The sequence below is a fragment of the Hipposideros armiger genome, unplaced genomic scaffold, assembly GCF_001890085.2.
Source record: "Hipposideros armiger isolate ML-2016 unplaced genomic scaffold, ASM189008v1 scaffold_918, whole genome shotgun sequence".
Lineage (NCBI taxonomy): Eukaryota > Metazoa > Chordata > Mammalia > Chiroptera > Hipposideridae > Hipposideros > Hipposideros armiger.
Window position 1 is genome coordinate 304,517 of NW_017732268.1, and position 19,020 is coordinate 323,536.

The 19,020-nt window shown below is 35.2% G+C and overlaps 1 protein-coding gene across 6 annotated transcripts in view; it reads right to left on the reverse strand.

Moving 5' to 3' along the window:
* Positions 1–1,908: 1,908 nt before the first annotated feature.
* The window catches only part of MAP4K5 (mitogen-activated protein kinase kinase kinase kinase 5), a 93,801-nt gene continuing 76,689 nt past the window's right edge, over positions 1,909–19,020 (reverse strand). For 5 of the 6 annotated variants that reach the window (XM_019630499.1, XM_019630497.1, XM_019630496.1 and 2 more), the window contains 7 exons: positions 18,004–18,107; positions 17,429–17,606; positions 13,081–13,149; positions 10,415–10,507; positions 7,755–7,825; positions 5,505–5,560; positions 1,909–3,548 (listed from right to left, as the gene is read on the reverse strand). In XM_019630499.1, coding sequence (XP_019486044.1) covers positions 3,461–3,548; positions 5,505–5,560; positions 7,755–7,825; positions 10,415–10,507; positions 13,081–13,149; positions 17,429–17,606; positions 18,004–18,107 — 659 coding nt within the window. In that variant the 3' untranslated portion in view covers positions 1,909–3,460. The remainder of the gene's footprint in view (positions 3,549–5,504; positions 5,561–7,754; positions 7,826–10,414; positions 10,508–13,080; positions 13,150–17,428; positions 17,607–18,003; positions 18,108–19,020) is intronic. The other variant, XM_019630498.1, reaches the window with a different exon arrangement.

A 19,020-nucleotide genomic window follows, 5' to 3' on the forward strand; every position in this document is an offset into this window, starting at 1 on the left:
ACTGGAGTTAATAACAGTCAGTTTTTTAATTTTAATCTTAGATACATTTTTGCATAGAAACAATATAATCACTGACTGAAGAACATCCCCTCCACCTACTTCTGGTTTCAGCCAGACAGTGAATAGTTCAATATAAGCTGAGAATTATCTCATACTCTTTCAGCTTTCTGCCTCAGGGCCTTCTCTGATACTTAAGGAGCCTACTTGGCCCAAGTGCAAGCTGCAACTTTGTACTTCAGGAGATAATACCCTGGCAGCAACTCAACCAACGAGGAGTGCAAGTCTGTAGATAAATGCTTCAACCACTTGCCTTTCAAGAGACAATTGTGGGAGCTATCACAGTTTCTTGGAACACCTGGTGGAATCAAGGTGCCATTGCCCTCACAGCAATGACCTCAATAAGGCACCCTTTCCCCCTTCTCCTCCTTAGTATCACAAGTCCCTGACTCCTATTTTCTGGGGTCTCTAAAATGATCTTACCCATGTTCTGTTCTCAGGCTGTTTTAGGAGGAACCTCCCACTCTGCTAGTTGTCTAACTCTGAAGATGCTGAGATGCATCAGTTGTTTATGATCAGTTGTCTGAAAGTATCTCCAGAAGCTTCTGATATGCTTCAGTGTATTTTCTATGCCTGCTGTAGTGTTATCGTTGGGTGTCCCATTGCCATCATCTGGGGATTTCACCTATCACCTGTATTGAATCCCATTTTCTGTTCTCTTGTCTTCATTTTGCTTGGTTTATGCCCTTATTTTTATGAAGCACATCCTCTAGTAGGTTCTTGAGAAAGGTTCTATGGGAGGCTAAAGTTTCAAGACCTTGTACAACTAAAAGTGCTTTCATTTTACCCTTAGGTTTAATTAATAGTTTCCTTGGATCCAGAATTTTAGGTTGGAAATTTCTTTAATTTTGAAGGTACTGCTTCTGTTGAAATTTGAAGCTATTCTGATTCTTACTCCTTGGTATCTGACCTGCCCCTTTTCTCCGGAAACACAGAAACATAGCAGATCTTCTCTTTGATCTTAGTGTCTCTGACATTTCATAATGATGTGTTTTGGTATAGGTGCTTTTTTTCATCCATTGTTTTGTTTTGATCTAGAATCTTAAGTTCTTTGGTACTGAAAAAATTTCTTCAAATACTCTGCTGATTTCTTCTGTTCTTTTCGGATCTCTGGGAGATTGGATATTGGGCTTCCTGGGCTGTTACACTTTTCTTAACTTTTTTTTCTCCAATATTTCCATTTCGTTTTGTTTGATTTTCTGATGAATTTCTTCAATTTTATATTCTAAACCTTCTGTTGAATTATTCAGGTATGCTATCATATTTTCCAAGAGCTCTTTTTGTTTTTATGAAAGCGCCTGTTTTAGTATCCTACTCTTGATTCATGGTGCAACGTTTTTCTGAAGGTATTTTTTTCTCGACATTTTCGTCATACTGCATAGTCTGTTTCCTCTAAGTGCCTTTCTTTCCCAATTGTTTTTTCTCTTTCATATTAGAGCTTTCCTCAAATGTTTTATAACTCTCGGTTGTTTTATCATGTATAACAGCATAGGACTAAAAGACTAACTGCGAGCTTGGGATGCAGCGGGTGGTGAGCTTGTTAACTCAGACTTTCACTGTCGAGTTATCTAGCTGAGTGGTTTAGCTAGGACACCTGTGATGTCAGGCTCTCTTTAGGTCTTTGCACTTGCACTCACCAGACTGCACAGAGGAGACTTCCAACACTGTTAGGATGGGAATATCTGGCTGCCAGGATTCATGAGAGGAGGAAGACACTGGTCTTTGTATCCAGTATGTAAATATTTCCTGTTTTTGAGTATGGTCCACTGCCACCTATTATATCTAGCATTCTCCAGTCCAGAGGCCCCATTTAACATGCCCCAAATAAACAGCCACACACTTACTGAAATCCTATGTACATTTTTAAAGGACAATACTTTATTTGCATAACGTTTTATTGTTTGCATATTGCATAGTGAAAAGAACAGAGTCACAAGACTCATGGTCTGGTTCAACCACTAACTTGCTATGTGAATTGGGTCTCTTAATTTTGCTAACCCTTTATTTTCTCATCTGAAAAATAGAAATATGATAATACCCATTTTACAGAATTGCTAAAGACCAAATGAGATAGTTATACCATTTTCCTCCTAAGTAAATGTTCAAAATAAATTTAGTTTGCTATTGTTAACCACCTGTTCATCATCTCAGAGCTAACTGTTCTCAGTAGATGCATCAAGACAACAGGTACCAAGTGACACTAATTCTGCATACTAACAATAGCAAAAAAGAAGCAAACACAAAATGGCCTTATTCTTTCTTATTTTTAAAATACTGATTTACATAATACTTATACTATCCCATCAGAAATTCAATTCCGTTAAAATGTTTTTTTCTTACACCTATTCAAAATGAATACCTACATATGTGAAAAACCCAAGATTACACAAGTAGTTGCTTTACAGCTTCCCCTCTGGTATAATGTAAATAAAATACATATAATGGGCAGTTAAATACTCCCCCCCACACATCGGGGATGATAATATATAATGAAGATTAATTTCTTATGCATTATCCCTAGTGTAAAAAAAAAAAAATCACAGGTATATTATACTGCTTGTCAAGAACACATACACATGGTAGTCACATCTAGACATACACACCTCTTCTAACAATATTCCAACCATCATCAATATCTTCATGACCTCCTACAATTATTTGTAGTTGAAAACACAAAACTCCCTTTAAGGCAATCCTGAATAATATTGTATTATAAAATACTTGTGTTAAACGAAATTGCATGTATGTATTGAACCTCCAAACACACTCACTGCCTTTAAACCCTCAAAGTATTACTCTTAAAAGGTAAACAAAATTTTTATACATTATAAAAAAATTTAAGCTGCTCTGTAACCCTCCTTTGCTAAAAGTTAGATACATTACACCACTCCAGCAAGAGATTAATAAATAAAGATTAAATATTCTATTTTACAAAAACATACAGAATGGCCAATGTAAAAGTGAAAGCCTTATTTGGTAATTTCTTTATCAAATTATGTTCATTAAAAAGGAATAAAACATGGTATAAAATGAGAAACTGTCACTAAATTTACCTCTTGGGAGATAATCACATAAGGTGCTATCTAAAAATATCATTGCACCCTTGTTACAAACACTATTTTTTTTTAAAAAAAAGACTGTTTCCTGGAACTATAGGACTATTTATCTCATAGCTTTTATTAAGCAAACTTGACATAACCACCACACAGTGGCAAGAGATAAAATAGCTGTTTCCAGCTACAGAAAATATTGAATTCTACTTTAAAGTACAGATCATATAAGAGATACAACCCATAGCAGTTAAAGCAAATAATAGTGTAGTTTGTACTGAATTTCCTTAAGATATTTTTGCTTTCAGTGGAGCATATTCATTTTCCTGTCATGTGAGATCAGTTTCTGTTGCTTAGTAACTATTTTCATGTCCAGCCAAGATGTAAAGATTGCTGTGTGCGGTAGGATTTTCTGTTGGCCTACTTTCCAAAACGACAACCCTGCAATTAAACCGAAACAAAAGGTTTGTGTAAGAGTAAAAACAGAGAGGCTGTTTCAAATACTAACATCAAACCAGGAAAGAATATCATTGTTCACAATCTCATAAGATTACAAAAAAAATCACAGATGCACAGTAAAAAATTCAGCTTTATATTTTGTAGCTTAAAAACAAAACTAAGTAAGAATTGATGAATTTATGAATACTTGAAAACAGTCTCATTATTTTATTCCAATTAAAAACAAACTGGCTTACTCATACATTCCAATGAAAGGTATACTAGTGTATAAGTTTTCTACAACTAGCATATTATTACTTTTGTGATGAAAACAATAAATATATACTTTATATTATGTATTACAAAAAAGTAGAAGGAGAAAATAAAATTACCTATAATCCAAATGCCCAGAGTTAACCATTATTATTTTGACATACTTAGGGTTTTTTTCTAGACACAACTATCTATATTTAAACAATACAATTTTAAAAACCACTTAAAAGAGAAAACAAAACTGGTTAAGATATCTTAAAATCATGGAGATGACCAAGTAAGACAGCCTTAACAAGGCAAAACGCTGATCTGAAAAAAGCAATTTTTTAGGGCAAATAGTGACAGAGAATGGAGAAAGAAAAAGGGAATAGTTGAAGGAAAAAATTCTGGGGGGATGGGGTTGAAGGAAATAAATAACTAAGAAATGGCTTCTGATACCTACCCTTTATTAAGCAGAATTCTCTCACACTAGGTCTTGTTAAAAGTGCTATTTGTGCCAGGACCATTGGATGATCCACAATTTTTTTGTCAGCTGTTCCTGGAGAAGTAAAGAGCCTTCCATTCTAGAGTCTTTAACCAGGAGGTCCTCAAATTCTTTCTTTCTTTTTTGCAGGACTAGTTGGTAAGTTGCCATGCTCTATAAGCTTACCATTCCTACTCAATAAGGTAGTTGCCATTTTTCAAAAAAATTTCTTTTCTCCTTACAAAAGTCTCCTTAAAATTTTTATGGAGTATAATTCCACCACCCTCTTTTCCTTAAGTGTCTAATAGTTACTAAGCAATTATTTTGTGACTAAACTGAACTTGAAGACCAGAGGTTCTCAATCCTTGCCTTAGGACTAATGCATACTACTACAGCCATTTTCCTGCAGTAACAACTTTTGGTGGAAAAATAGGAAGGAATGGGTATTAGTTGTAGAGGTAGACAATAAAGACTTTGGGGAATAAAAGCTACTATATTTTTTTATGAGATGGCACAGTTTTGGAACTTGTTTTTCATTTTGATAACAGAGACCCACATAATTCCTTCTAATTTGGACTGACCTCAGAAACTGGGATGAATATTTTCTGATATAAAAGCAAATGTCAGAAAGTGCCTATTCTGTTGGTTGTATATAGTAATAGTTGATAGACAGTAACAGCACGAAGAAATGCTGAAAACAAAGGAGCCTAAAATATGTCATGGTCCCAGAGGCATAAACACCTATATTAACACATTTTGTCTGTTGAGTATCACTCTCTAGAATGACGATCTTCACACTGACAAAAGATTGCTTAATCAACTAATGGAAATATTATTCTCTTTCTCAATAAAGATACGGGGAAATTTCTTAAAAGTTGCTGAGAAACCCTCTAAGACAGCGGTTCTCAACCTTCCTAATGCTGCGACCCCTTAATATAGTTCCTCATGTTGTGGTGAGCCCCCAACCATAAAATTATTTTCGTTGCTACTCTATAACTGTAATTTTGCTACTGTTATGAATCATAATGTAAATATCTTTTTGTTTTCCGATGGTCTTAGGCGACCCCTGTGAAAGGGTCGTTCGACCCCCACAGGGGTCGCGACCCACAGGTTGAGAACCTCTGCTCTAAGAATTTTGTTTGAAACACAGTCACAGGCTGATAGTATAATTAAGAAAAAACCCATGGCACTCCTTTCGCAATTGTAACAATCACACTATTTACCTGTCTGATCCTAGTAAGCGGAAAACTCTTGTTTCATCTGAAATCTCCTGGGTAACCTATAAAAGAAAATACTTATCAGTAATACCTTAGGCCCCATGTTATTTAAATAATAATTTAAAAATCATTTAGACAGAGCAATTATTAAACGGAATGATAATTTTTGATAGTCAATTCCTCAAATGAAATAAGTTTCAGGAAGTATTTTTTGACTGCCTATTAGTAAAAATAAAACACTTATGGAACATCTGTTATGGGTCAGGCACTTATTCCTTCCATTCCTCACTCTACCACTTGTTTCCTTAGAAGAACTCTTTGTGACGTACACTATAATTCCCACATTTCTGGAGGAAAAATCTAAGGCTCAGAGAGGCTAAGTAACTTGCTTAAGGATCATATAACTGGTAGATCTGGACACAGGTTTGTTGGACCGCAGAGCCCGACTGTTCCTTCATTTCACATTTCAGCAGCGCTGCAGCAGCCATTCCCAAACGCCAGTGTCTTACACCAGTGTTAGCTGTGGTGTTCCTCGGCTCTGTCTTCTCCAAAGCTGTGGAAGGCACATGGGCAGGTACTATACCAAAGCATCGGGAGTTTATGCCCCGCCCCACCTCCCCAGGGGCAATCGTTAACCAACAGGGAGAGCAGTTGGTTTATAAATGCATCGGATTCCCCACCTTCAAAAGAGTCAATTCTGAGGCGTGTTCTACACTGAGTGGTCGGGGATTAAGCCCTGGTTGCCCATAGTTGGAACTAAGTTTATTAGTGTGGTCTTTATTGTTTTTTGCCCCTCTCCATCAACTGGTTTTCTGGGATCTACTCCCAAATAAGCTACCCACACTTGAGTCCTGGTCTTAAGGTCAGCTGTGGATATAAAATAAGTACAAAAATTGTCTGTTAAACATGAACTTGCAGTCTAGCTGGGAAGATAGAACCAATGAACTTGAATCAGAAAATAAATTATGTGCTATACTAGATGGAGCTAATTTTCAGAGCACAGTATTATGTTCAGAAATGTTCCAATCATTGTGGACTGGAGTGGCTGAACATTACTTTAGGAATATTACAGCTAGGCCCAGATTGAAGGGTGAGAACATAAGCAGAAAGAAAGAGGTAAGCAAGATGAGTTAAAAATAAGAAATAAAATTTGTACTTGATATGGTGAACAGCAGGTATCTCTATAGATTTCTAACCAAAGGAGTGACATAATGAAAGTAGCATCTAAGGACAATTAACCTTTTGGCAATAAGTAGGGCTATAGGCTTCATTAAATGCAAGGACATGGTGACACAGGTCAGTAGCTAAACTGATATATTCAAAGACAGGATTTATGTCACTTTCTCTTGGAAGCATTCTAATTCCTCATTCATATAAGAGGTAGAAATACTCAGTAACATATGAATAAGAGTGTGGATAAAACTAAAGGTAATTCAAATAGAAGACTTTAAGCTTTAAAATTAAGTCCACAAATTTGTGAGGCCACGGTACACAAGAATCATACAGGTACTCACACAAATGGGCAATGTCTCTGTTAGTACTGTCTTTAACTATTAGGATTCATCTCTCAAGGTGGGAGTCCAGGTCCCATCTCCTGCATGAAATGTATCCTGATTATCTCAGCTAAAAGTGATTTTTGGAGACTCTTCAAACCCAGGCTCTGCCTCTTACCTAGCTATGTAACTCAGGCCAAGTTACTTAACTACTCTGTGCTTGTAAAAATTGGGGATATGAATAGTGCCTATTTGTAAAGTGCCAGGAACCCAGACATTATAAGGTTTGCAATAATTTATAATTCACTATGCCTTACAGTGCTATAATGTCTTGCATATAGCTGGTACTCAATAAACATTTACTAAATGAGTTAATTTTCTTAGATTTTCCTCAGTTCTATGATCCAATACTTATCAATATAGAATTTTAAATGCAATATTTTTAAAAAGCTATACATTTCTAGATCATGGAAAAGGCTTATAAATTTAGAAAAGTTTAGCAGCTATATTTACAAATTACAAATTAAAGGACTCAAATTATATAAACTTATGTTTGACAATTCCTTGTGGCCACTGAGAATTATACAATAAATACAAAACTGAACATCTGAAGGAATAATACTGGCAATTTTGCTCTACCAGTTCATAGCACTAAAAGCACTAAACATGGCTATGTGGGTCCAGAGAGAAAATGTCTAAGATGAATGTTTCACCATTTAAAATCTTTTGTGGGGATATCTGGAGGTAATCTGAAAAGCCTTACCTCATCTGATTTGAAGCTTTTACCCTGCATTCCATGTTTCCAGAAAGCCAACACACTGTCTTGAAGGCATACTAAAAAAGATAAGGGAGAACAGAAACTAAAATAAAGCACAGAGTAATCACCATACATTTTTCTTAACCATTTTTAATAAATGACAGTGTGAGGCTATCCCAGTGCTTGGTGCAAAATTCCAGTGTCTAGACCATTAGTTCCCAACATTTTTGTGGCTAAGCCATGCCTAAGCTCAAATAGGTTGTTGAGGCAGTCATGTAAGTCTTCAAATATACATATAAGAGGCATTCATTTAAACATGGCTAACTCCTGATGAGTTGATATCAGCATATTAGTCTTTTTTTCATATATTATCCTTTGTCTTAGGTGAATACAATTGGTTTTTTTACAAAAACCAGTGTTATTTAAATATTGTTATACAATTAGAAGTAGCTATAAGGAAGTATCTTTTACTTATGTCCGCACTTTCCCTATTACAAAATTACATAAAAAGAAACCAAAACCTGTCTCACAATCCAAAATTTAACCACACACTGAATATTTATGATCTTTGAGCCCACGCTTATTTGCAGGGGTTCTTAGTTATGATTTTGGTGCCCGCTCTTATTCGTAAGTGTTCTCAATTACAACACTCACTGCCATGGTCCCCAGCCCCAGCCCCTCAGCCCTCTAGAACACCTTGGGCCTTTGCCCACTGCCCATATGTGGATTCACAGATTTGAGCCAAACTTGCCCGCCTTTCTGATGGCTTTAGATTCAGGAGTGACCAGGACCCCCCGTGTGGCCACCATTTGGCATGCCACAGCCCCTCCTGCCCTCCAACCTGTCTCCTACTCTCCCCCCTGCAATGGCCTGAAGGTCTTGGAGAGAAACTTCTTCTTGCTGTGCTTTGTCCATCTCTGTGCCCTGCTTGGTGCCAACCACAGGCCTGGGTCCAATGAGGCACACATGGGGTCACTTAGCATTTGAGAGACAGAGTGAGCGAGCCCCATGATTAGTGGAAGCAGTGGAGCCTTTGGGCTCTTTCTGGCAGAGGACGGGATCATAAAAGTGCAGTGAGGGAGGGAGAAAGGATGAGGGAGAGAACCCATTTGATTGTTGAAGACTTAGCCATATGCCCTATGCCCTACACCAGCAAAGGTGATGTGAGAAAGTGACTGAAACTTACTATTAATATATTTTTTACTAGAATACCGACTCTGTAAAAAGTTAATGTAACAATGTCTTGGAAACATAATTTAGCTCAATAAAAATAAAAGTATTTTACAATAACGAATCACACAAGTTTCACTAACTGTGATGAATACAAAACCCAGTTATTGTTTTATTTTTAAAAGGTGACTTAAAGGGAATCTTTTTACCCAGAAGGATCCTTGTAATTATTCCAAGGTTCACTGGCAAGGAGAGATGGTAGCCTAGGAGGAACAAACTTTTGTGTAACAATTAAAATTCCCTAAAAAATCTGGCACATATGAAAAAGTTGAGGTACCAGTGTGTTTCAGTTAAAATGAAGAGGAACTAAAGTTCTCTAAGTCAGATTCTCTGCTGAAAACATTAAATCTTAAAAACTGACATACAATATCGAGGACATAAAGAAATAAAAGAAGAAAGCAATTCCAAAATTCCTTTTGTCCTGGCATCTATAGAAAGTTTAGGTTTTCTGCTTCAATAGATTAGATTTTGCAATCATAAACAAATTATCTTTTTGTAAGATATTTACACAGAGGGATGAAAGTACTTTGCAACAGGGTTAAAACTCCAGTTGAGAAACCATTAAAATATTAAAAAATTAAAAACCTGTCTAAATAATGAGAAACATGTATTTAAAAATATATGTACATTTAATTATAAAATACATATATTTTTTTATTGCCCAAATAAAAACTGCCAACTTTGTTTTAACTATTTTTGACTTATGGTAGAATTATTATCATAAATTGTTCACAATGTTTCCAGCCACAGTATTTTTTTCATAAGTTTTATCACCCCTGGGGAAAATACTTACTGATATATAATCAATGAGGATGTAAACAATAATAAAATACAATAATTTTTATCATAAAACCAATGAATATTACAGAGTAAAACACTCACTGACACGGAAGCAAATTAAAATGGCATATAGTTTCCAAGTCCTGTGGGAAAGTAGTTATTTACATAGAAATAGACCTAAAAGCAACGATCATCAACACACACCAAGCAGAATCTTACACGACAAAGAATTACAGCATACCTAATACCATTAATCGTATCACACAAATACCTTCATGGTTTGGAAAGAACTGGGAGAAGTATAATTCACTTGATGCAGCAAAGGGAACAATAAACAGAAATTTAAAAAATGATTTCAAGTTTTAAATATTCAGAAAACAACAATAAAAGATTATGGTCTAGACCTGCACTGTCCAATATGATAGCAACTAGACATATGCAGCTATTTACATTAAAATTTAAATTAAAAATATTAAAATGAAAATGTAGCACTAGCCATGTTTCAAGTCCTTAACAGGTGTGGTTAATGACTACTGCATTTAAAAGCACATTTCTGCATTACAGAAACTTCTATGAGACAGTGCTGCTCTAGACAACCCTAGGAAAACAATGAACAAAAGCAAAAGTATTCTAGCATTATTTTAAAAAAGACTTACCTACAGATTCAATGCGAAAATCAAAAGTTAGCTCAGAGGCCAGTTTCTTACTTGATTTTAGTTTTCCTTGTAGATTTACAATTTTTACAAATTCTTAAAAAAAGAAAAAACATGTCAATACCGGAAATCCAAATCTGTTAAATGTAACTTGATATGTAGATTTTACATGGATATGGAATAATATTTTTAATAAAGTTCAATTATTTATCTTGATTCAAGCATGCCCAGTTAAAAATTATCATTAATATGTTTTTTAACATATACTGTAAGAGTGGCTCCTTTGGTAAATGGCAATTCTGCTTCTAATTTTTTTTCTTTTTTATATAGTACAGATTGAACAGTTACATTCTCATTTTTTAAAAAGTACAGTGTTTTTTAACAGGACTACCTTGGTGCAATAAGAATGGATTTTTCCCCCTTACAAATGATATAACATATAATAAGTGCTATCTGCAGTCATTCATGACATTAGGACTGAGTGCTCCTATATAGAGGGGCAACAAATAGTTGCCAACTCTTGAGAGTCACAACTGCTCTATAAGTAAACTCTGGGATACATAATTCGACTTCCCTTTCATCTATTTGTTTTCTAATTTAACCATCTCATCTCTGACTTGGAAGATACTTTCTCTTTGCATTGCTTCCTCATTTGTCTAACACGATTTGTGATTTCAGGCCTATCTCTATGCTGCTCACTAAAACTATTTATACTGATTAGTTGATAACTCACTTTTGAAGTCTTACACTGCTCCTTAAAAAAAGCCCAAAAAAACTCAAGAAAGTCAACTTTCCATTTACCTTGAATAATTGGGAAACGGAGAGCTTAGTTAATCAAAGGTTTTAAATTTTTTTGATAAAATACATTGTCAACAAAATGAAAACTAAGCAAATTTATTTTCCTAGGATGATTCAGAAGGTAGTAGAGATTTAACGTTAAAGGTTCAACATTATTATAATGCTGATGATCTGATTACTTAGTTAATCAGTATAGAACTTTCTACTTGTTTGGATAAAAAAAGAATTTATTAAATTCATTTATGAGTAATCTAATAATGCTCCAGTCTTATCAGTACTCAAAAAAAAATCAAAGTATTTAAAAAAGGGGTGATAGGGGAACAAAACACTTTGGGTTTTGGTTTACTTATCTATAGTACTAGATGATTTTTATGACTCTATATGGAAAATCCACTAGGGAATATAGGCAAATTCAGTAGCAGAACAATTTTTAAAATAACCCTGAACACCTATGGGCAAGTTCAGTAATTTAAAAAATACTGGAACGGATCAAACATGGCAAATATTGTCATGTTTTAAATATAATTTCAAGTCTGGGTGAATTTCACCTTGCAGGATTCACTACATAAAAATAAGGTGGGTTTTAAGAACCAGAGTACTTTCTTTACAAAACTGAAATAATACCTGTTGTTAAAATTTTTCTGCCTCTCAACTGCTTATAGTACAATACACTTTTATCAGCAATATATAGATGATGTATTATAGAACTGTACACTTGAAACCTATATAATCTTATTAACCAATGTCACTCCAATAAATTTAAAAATATATTTCTTCCTGCATCAAAAGAATCACAACAGCAGATAAGCGTGTCAAATTTATCTGTACATTAAAATCTCATTCTGATATGATTCCAAAAGTTCACATTACATGATTCTAAGTGACCATATTAGTGTAGCTATGTGTCGCACTAATGATGACTTGGTCAGCGACAGCCACGTATATGATGGTGGCCCCATAAGATTATAACGGAGCTGAAAACTTCCTGTCACCTAGAAAGGCAGCCATCATGTTGTAGTGTAATGAAGTACTCACATTTGTGGCGATGCTGGTGTAAACAAACCTAATATGCTGACAGTCATATAAAATCATAGCACATATAATTATGCACAGTGCATAATACTTTATAATGAAAATAAATGACTATATTACTGGTTTATGCACTTACTACACTATATATTTTTTTTTTAGTGTACTCTTTCTACTTATTAAAAAAGTCTTCTATAAAACAGTCTACTGTGTTATGCTGGCGGTAGCCACATCCATCTCGCTGTCTACGGCATCTCTTGATTGCATCATTTTCTTTTGTGCTTGATTTAATCTGCTGCAGCACACACTGTACAGTCCTGTAGCCTAGGAGCAATAGGCTATACCTTATAGCCTACCTGTGTAGTAGGCTATACCACCTAGATTTGTGCAAGTGCACTCTATGATGTTTGTACAATGCAAAATTGCCTAACGATGCGTTTCTCAGAATTCAATATCCCTGTCCTTAATTGGTACATCTATAGACCTTCTATTTTTTTTCACTAATTATAATGATATGAAAAAAACTCAGAATAGTTTTACACAGAATTGTATTCAGAACAGTTTTATACAGAATTTTACCCCAAGGTTATGGCAAACTGTTCTAATATAATGTTCCCAAGTAGGCGAAACAAAGAGATCACAGAGAATAGTATTGACAAATAGATCAATTAATTACTATTTACTATATCTGTAGCCAATTTAGGTTTTTCATCAATAAAACAAGCCTAAACATAAGGTGAAAAAAGTGAAAATCTTGAAATTTGGTTTAAGAGAATCACTTCCATGAAAATATCTGTTATATCAAGTACAATACTCAGAATAAACTTTAAAATAGTACTTACTATCTAAACACACCAAAACGGTATCTCTCTCCAACTGTGTTACATGAATGGAATCTAACTGTTGGCTGCCTTGGAGGGGGGAAAAAAACAAGGTTACTGTTATACAATATGCTTTAAAAACTAGAGCTTACAGATGAATACAAATTCTGACTTTTTCTGTGGTTTAAAACTAGTCTTTGAAATTTAACACAGAAATCACATTTTGTGATGATATGTTATCTTTTCAAGAAAATGTATGTAGGTCAACTTAGGAGAACAAATGTTAATCTTACACATGGCTAACTGAGCTGAGACAAGCTCAATACTACAGTTAATTAATACCTTAGGTAGTTCTAGAAAGGTGACTTACAAAAATAAATGAAGGCTAAATATGGAAAAGAAAGTAAGATGCATGTTATACAATGTCTAGATTTTGCTCTGCATTTTACAGTAGCCAATGGGAAGATGGAAACAAGATCAGTTAGGTGCATCACAGCATCCTAGATAAAAATAGGGTAGTAATTCAGAAAATGCAAAAGGATTAATGAAACTGTAATCAGAGAAAAAATTTCCTGGTGTTCGGTGTGTGTGTGTGGGGGGGGGGGGGTGTGTAAAAGGGGGTTCTGTTTTTAAGAGGACATCGAGTAACACAGAAAATAATACTGTCAACAGTATCTTTGCAGAAAGCAACTTTCATAGCTTTGATGATATTTGCAGGGCTGGTATTTGCAGGGCAGATTATTTGCAGGCTTTTAACATCTGCTAATAGAGGTGATAACATTTTTGCAAAACATTTTTGATAAAACAATTCATTTTAGACACTTTGCTTGAGTGGTCTAGCTGAATTTAAGAAAAGATTTTAAATATTTAGATAGGTTATTCTTAACTACATTTCTTTGGGAAGCCCATTAATCCTCTCCCTTAAAAACTGCACATCTGAACAAAAACACAAAGTTTTATATACTATTTTGGGGTGTTTTTGGAAAACTTCCAAAGCTCACACATAGTGAAAAATTCTGATCTACAGAACTGATAAGCTGCTGGTCCCTCAGGCAACACTCTAGTTTTTCTCATTAAATCTATGTTCATGCATTTATTACACAAATATTGAGTGATGATGATATGCTAAGCAGCATCCTTGGAAATAAGGATACTGTAATAATAAATCAGACTAAGAATCTCAGAATAGGAGTTCATTTTAACTATTACAACTATTGCCAATTTAATTCAACAACATAGCCGGGAGGTGGATTAACCATCATTTGTGAAAGGGGAAGCCTAGTCAGGACCACCTCTGCTACAGGATGATTTGGATGATAACCCGCAGGCAGAGTCCTGGCTCTCCTCAGGAAGTAAATTTGCATCCACCTTAATTTTAGCCTAGATAATATTATAAGTGGGTAGAACAGTATGTTTCAGGCATTAAAAAACAAACTACAAAACCCCCCAACTGTCCCTTCCCCAAATTTGACAAGAGGGCTCTGAATGTCTAGCCTTGAGCAAAGTAACCTCCTAGTAGTATACAGAAGAAAGCGGCAAGCACACGTTAGATAATTGTATGAAATGACTTGCCCTATACCATTATTGTATACTAACCAGTAAAAAAAAGTTGGGGCTGTCTGCCAAAAATGATTTTGGTTTTTAAATAAATTGATCTATCACCCTTCTTTTTGGCAGCAACTACATAATAGGAACACATTTCTGTTTGGGCCACTTAAATTTCATGGTAATAAAACAATGTAATTTGCACCTTTCTATTAGTTATACCAGGAGGGTATGCATCTAACTCAACTAAAAGTATCAGACAATTATAAAGAAATGTGGGGTACAGGTGGGTGGGAGGATACAGAATACAAGTACATTCCTATTTTATTCTACTGGAAATTATGACCTGGTCTATAAAGAGAGAGACATCAGCCATTGTATGCTGTAACTGGCTTGCACTAGGTTGTTAAACTTTCAGGAATTTTGTGAGCCAGATGACATCAGGCTGGTAGTTTGAAATTGGCCATCGTGGGAGTATGTATACCACAGAAACAGGCAACCTACAAACCAGGCTTCTCTGTATCCCAAGAGCCTGTTTTAACCCTTTTTCAGAACACCACTACCTGATGTTGATTCTTATTCTGAAAGTGACATTAGTGGTTCTATGTTAACTTCAATAGCTGGGTTGTATGAAGAGTTTTGTAATTTAGCCTATAAATGATAAAAAGCTAAGGACATTTAATAAGAACCATCAAACTTATGGTACTTGTAACAAACTTCTTCACAAGGTGATAAGAGATGTAACAGTGGTTAGTAATGAAGTAGCTATAACTACAGCTTGCTTGACTTCATATATAAAAACGGTTTCATAAACTTGGGGCTACAAATGATCAAGTAACACACTAGCACAACAAACGGTAAACTGGCAAAATGAAGACCCCTTTCATTTCACGTATTATGTAGATTTAACAAATGATTTGATTGGTTAGAATTTTAAAGTTTAAGAATAAACTTTCAACCCTTTCAGAACTTTCACTAAGACATATCTGACAAAATCCTAAGCTAACAAACCATTCCCAGCAAGCGCCAAGAAGTATGTCCCTGTATCCTTAAATAGTAAAGCCTGGAGACCACACTTGAAAAGCACTTGAACTCAATGATTCTGTGTGTGTGTGTGTGTGTGTGTGTGTGTGTGTGTGTGTGTGTGTGTGTGTGTGTGTGGTGGGGTGGGAGTGGGTGGGTAGGGAATTCACATGGAAAAAAAACGTAAATCTCTTGAGAAGCTCATAAAATTTGAAAAGTATTTTTAAAACTTAACTATAATTTAGGAAGTCCAAAGACTAACTGGTAACAACTAAGACCTTTATAAATGTCAGAAATCATTAAAATTCTCCTTGGTAAAATAATTTGCATCAAATTGCCTCAAGCAAATAGAGATCACAAACTATTGGGTTGTTGGAAAAGTCACAACGTATTTTATCTATGTTTTTCAAAGGTCATTTATTTATATAAAGAACCAAGATCAATGATATATTGCCCGATTTGTTCGATAACCTTTTGCCATCCATCAGTGAACTTAATAATTCCTCGTTCATAGAAGTACCTGTCTTTATTTGCGAAAAACTGAACAAGGTGCTGATTTACAGACTCATCTGAATTGAACATTATACCACACAAGGAGTTTTGAAGACAGCGAAACAAGTGGAAGTCTGACAGTGCAAGGTCAGGCGAGTATGGTGGGTGTGGCAACACATCCCATACAAGCTCCAGTAATTTTTGACGGGTGATCAAACTTTTGTGTGGTCTCATGTTGTCGTGATGGAACACAACTCCATTACAATTAACGAGCTCTGGATGTTTCTAGATGATGGATTCATTCAAACTGTCCAAGTGCTGACAGTACACATTCAAATTAATTGTTTGGTTCCTTGATAGGGGCTCAAAAAACATGACACCTTTAAAATCCCACCACACTGAGAGCACAACCTTCCTCTGGTAAACGTCTGCTTTTGATGTTGTTTGAGGTGAATCATCACATTGGGACCAAGACCATTTGCGCACCACGTCGTTGTCAACAATCCAGTTCTCATCACCAGTTATCAGTTGCTTCAAAAAAGAATTGTTTTCCTCACGTGTAATGAGCATATTGCAGATGTATATACACATTTGACAAAGAAGGTCAAATGAACTTCATTGAGTTCATGTGGAACCCAAATATCGAGCTTGCTTACGTATCCCAGCTTTTTCAGGTGGTTGTGAACACCTGAATGATGATGTTCAATGTTTCTGCAATCTCTCGTGTCGTGTAACATGGGTTTGACGCGAACGATGCCTTTATTTTGTGGTCATCAACCTCGGTGGGCCTCCCTGACCGAGCAGTGTCGCTGAGATCAAAATCACCAGCATGGAATTTCGTGAACCATCGTTGGCACTGACGTTCTTGTACAGCATTGTCACTGTAAACTTTATGCAACTTTTCACAAGCTTGACGCGCATTCTTATCTTTATGGAAGTAAAACAGTAAAATATGGCAAAAATGCACAGTTTGGTCTTCCATCTTCAACTTGTTGTAAAATCTGCAAAACTCAACCAAATCGCTCAAGTTTTTTTTTAGAGTGAAGCTAGAACTGTTAGCTGTCAAATGTCATAGCAATAACATAGATGCGAATGACTCTAGTACTTCCAAAAATGAACAAGTACCAACTGTTGGAAACATGTGTCATGACTTTTCCGACAACCCAATATATGCACATGAGCCTCTGGGCTTACTTGGGAAACTAAACTCTTGAGTCTTTATTTGAACATATCCACACAGGTTGAAATCAGTCTGCTTCTTTCATATGCAAAAGCATCAATATCGTAACATAAGGTAAAAAACACTTACCTGCACCAATTTCTGTAAACCATGAAGATGCAGAATTTAAATTGATTGTCTCAAACTGAACTACCTGATTTGATTCGGTGCCCTTGCTAATAGCTACACAGACCATAGGGTATTCCTGTTCTGGTATCACCAGCATTTCAAAAACATTCAAAGGACTTGGCAAAGGAAAATCAAAGTGCTGCAAAAAGAAAAACAACAGAAGTATAATTTAGAAACAATCTCTCTAGTCATACTGTTGTTAAATAAAGTCGATAGAAAGGCTTTCATTTTCTTGATTGATCTAATTCTTAAAAAGGACTACCTCTAAAATGATCATGATAAGGATGAGTTTTCTATAAAAATATGCTTTAGAGGATTGGCTATATTCATCTTTATGGTTGTGATGCTTCTGGAAGTTTATTAACATAAGGTAAAGAGGAAATCTTAAGAACAAAAAAATTCCTAAACCAAATAAAGACATATAAATAACTGTAAACGTGCTGACCCTAGATAGTTGTAATCGAATATTAAAATTTGGCCTCAGTTATACATTAGTGTTTTCTAAAGAAGAAAACTGTAAACAAAGTAATATATACCTTTATCAACATGAATTTCTGCATTGGCTCATACCACTGAAGTAAAACAATTCCAGACTGTAAAGCTCCACAGAGGTATTTATGTCCTGTGTAAGGGTTTCTGACTGGAATGAAACAAAATAAAACAGACCCAGCCAAAACATTGAATACCTTTATATGAAGACATAATTAGTTTAGCTAAGAGCTATACTCACCTAAAAGCTAAGTTAGCTTTCTTTATAAAGCAGTGTTAACACATGGAAAAAAACAATGAAATGTAGCCTTCCATTGATGGAAGAAAAACTATTTGAAGTGATTATCTGGCTGATAAAGGACATTTATCGTTTCTGTTCAGTAGGATAAGAGTGGGTAGAAAAAGTAAGTGGCTCTGTTACCCTTTCCTTTTTACTTTCTCATCTCATTTTTAAATTACATACATTTACTTCTAAACATCTTTAATTTACCAGGTTCTTAAACATAGGAACTTTTTACAAGAATAGTATTTTAAGCACTAAAACACCTAAACTAGTATGCAACCTGTAGAGCTGCTTCTTAAGAAAATGGATCAAAAGAGACTTCAGTCAAGAAGACTCAGGAGGCAACTGACATTTGTGATTTCATTTTTGGTATAGCTGTGTACTTAAGACAAGGTGGAAATAACTACTTTACATCTTACTAAAGATGTAACTTCCTTGACTCCAATCTATAAACTCATATTGGTCTTTACGTCTCCACAATTTGACTCCCATCCATAATGATTATAAAAGTAGTTACCTGCAAAAACTCTATCTTAACAGATTTATAAGTTTATATCTTAGATTGTAAGCTTCTAGACCTTTCTCGAGTCATAGATATTTGGAATCTGATTCTTCCTAGAAAAATGCTCAGGAAATTTGCTTACAACTAGAGAGAGTATACTGTGGAACCATGTATCATGAAGGTCAATGTGTAAGCTCATTCGTTAAACAAAAAGAATAAACAGGAAGTTAGGAGCTCAGGATCTGAAGTCCTGGACTGGGTCTGATCCCAGTTTCTGTT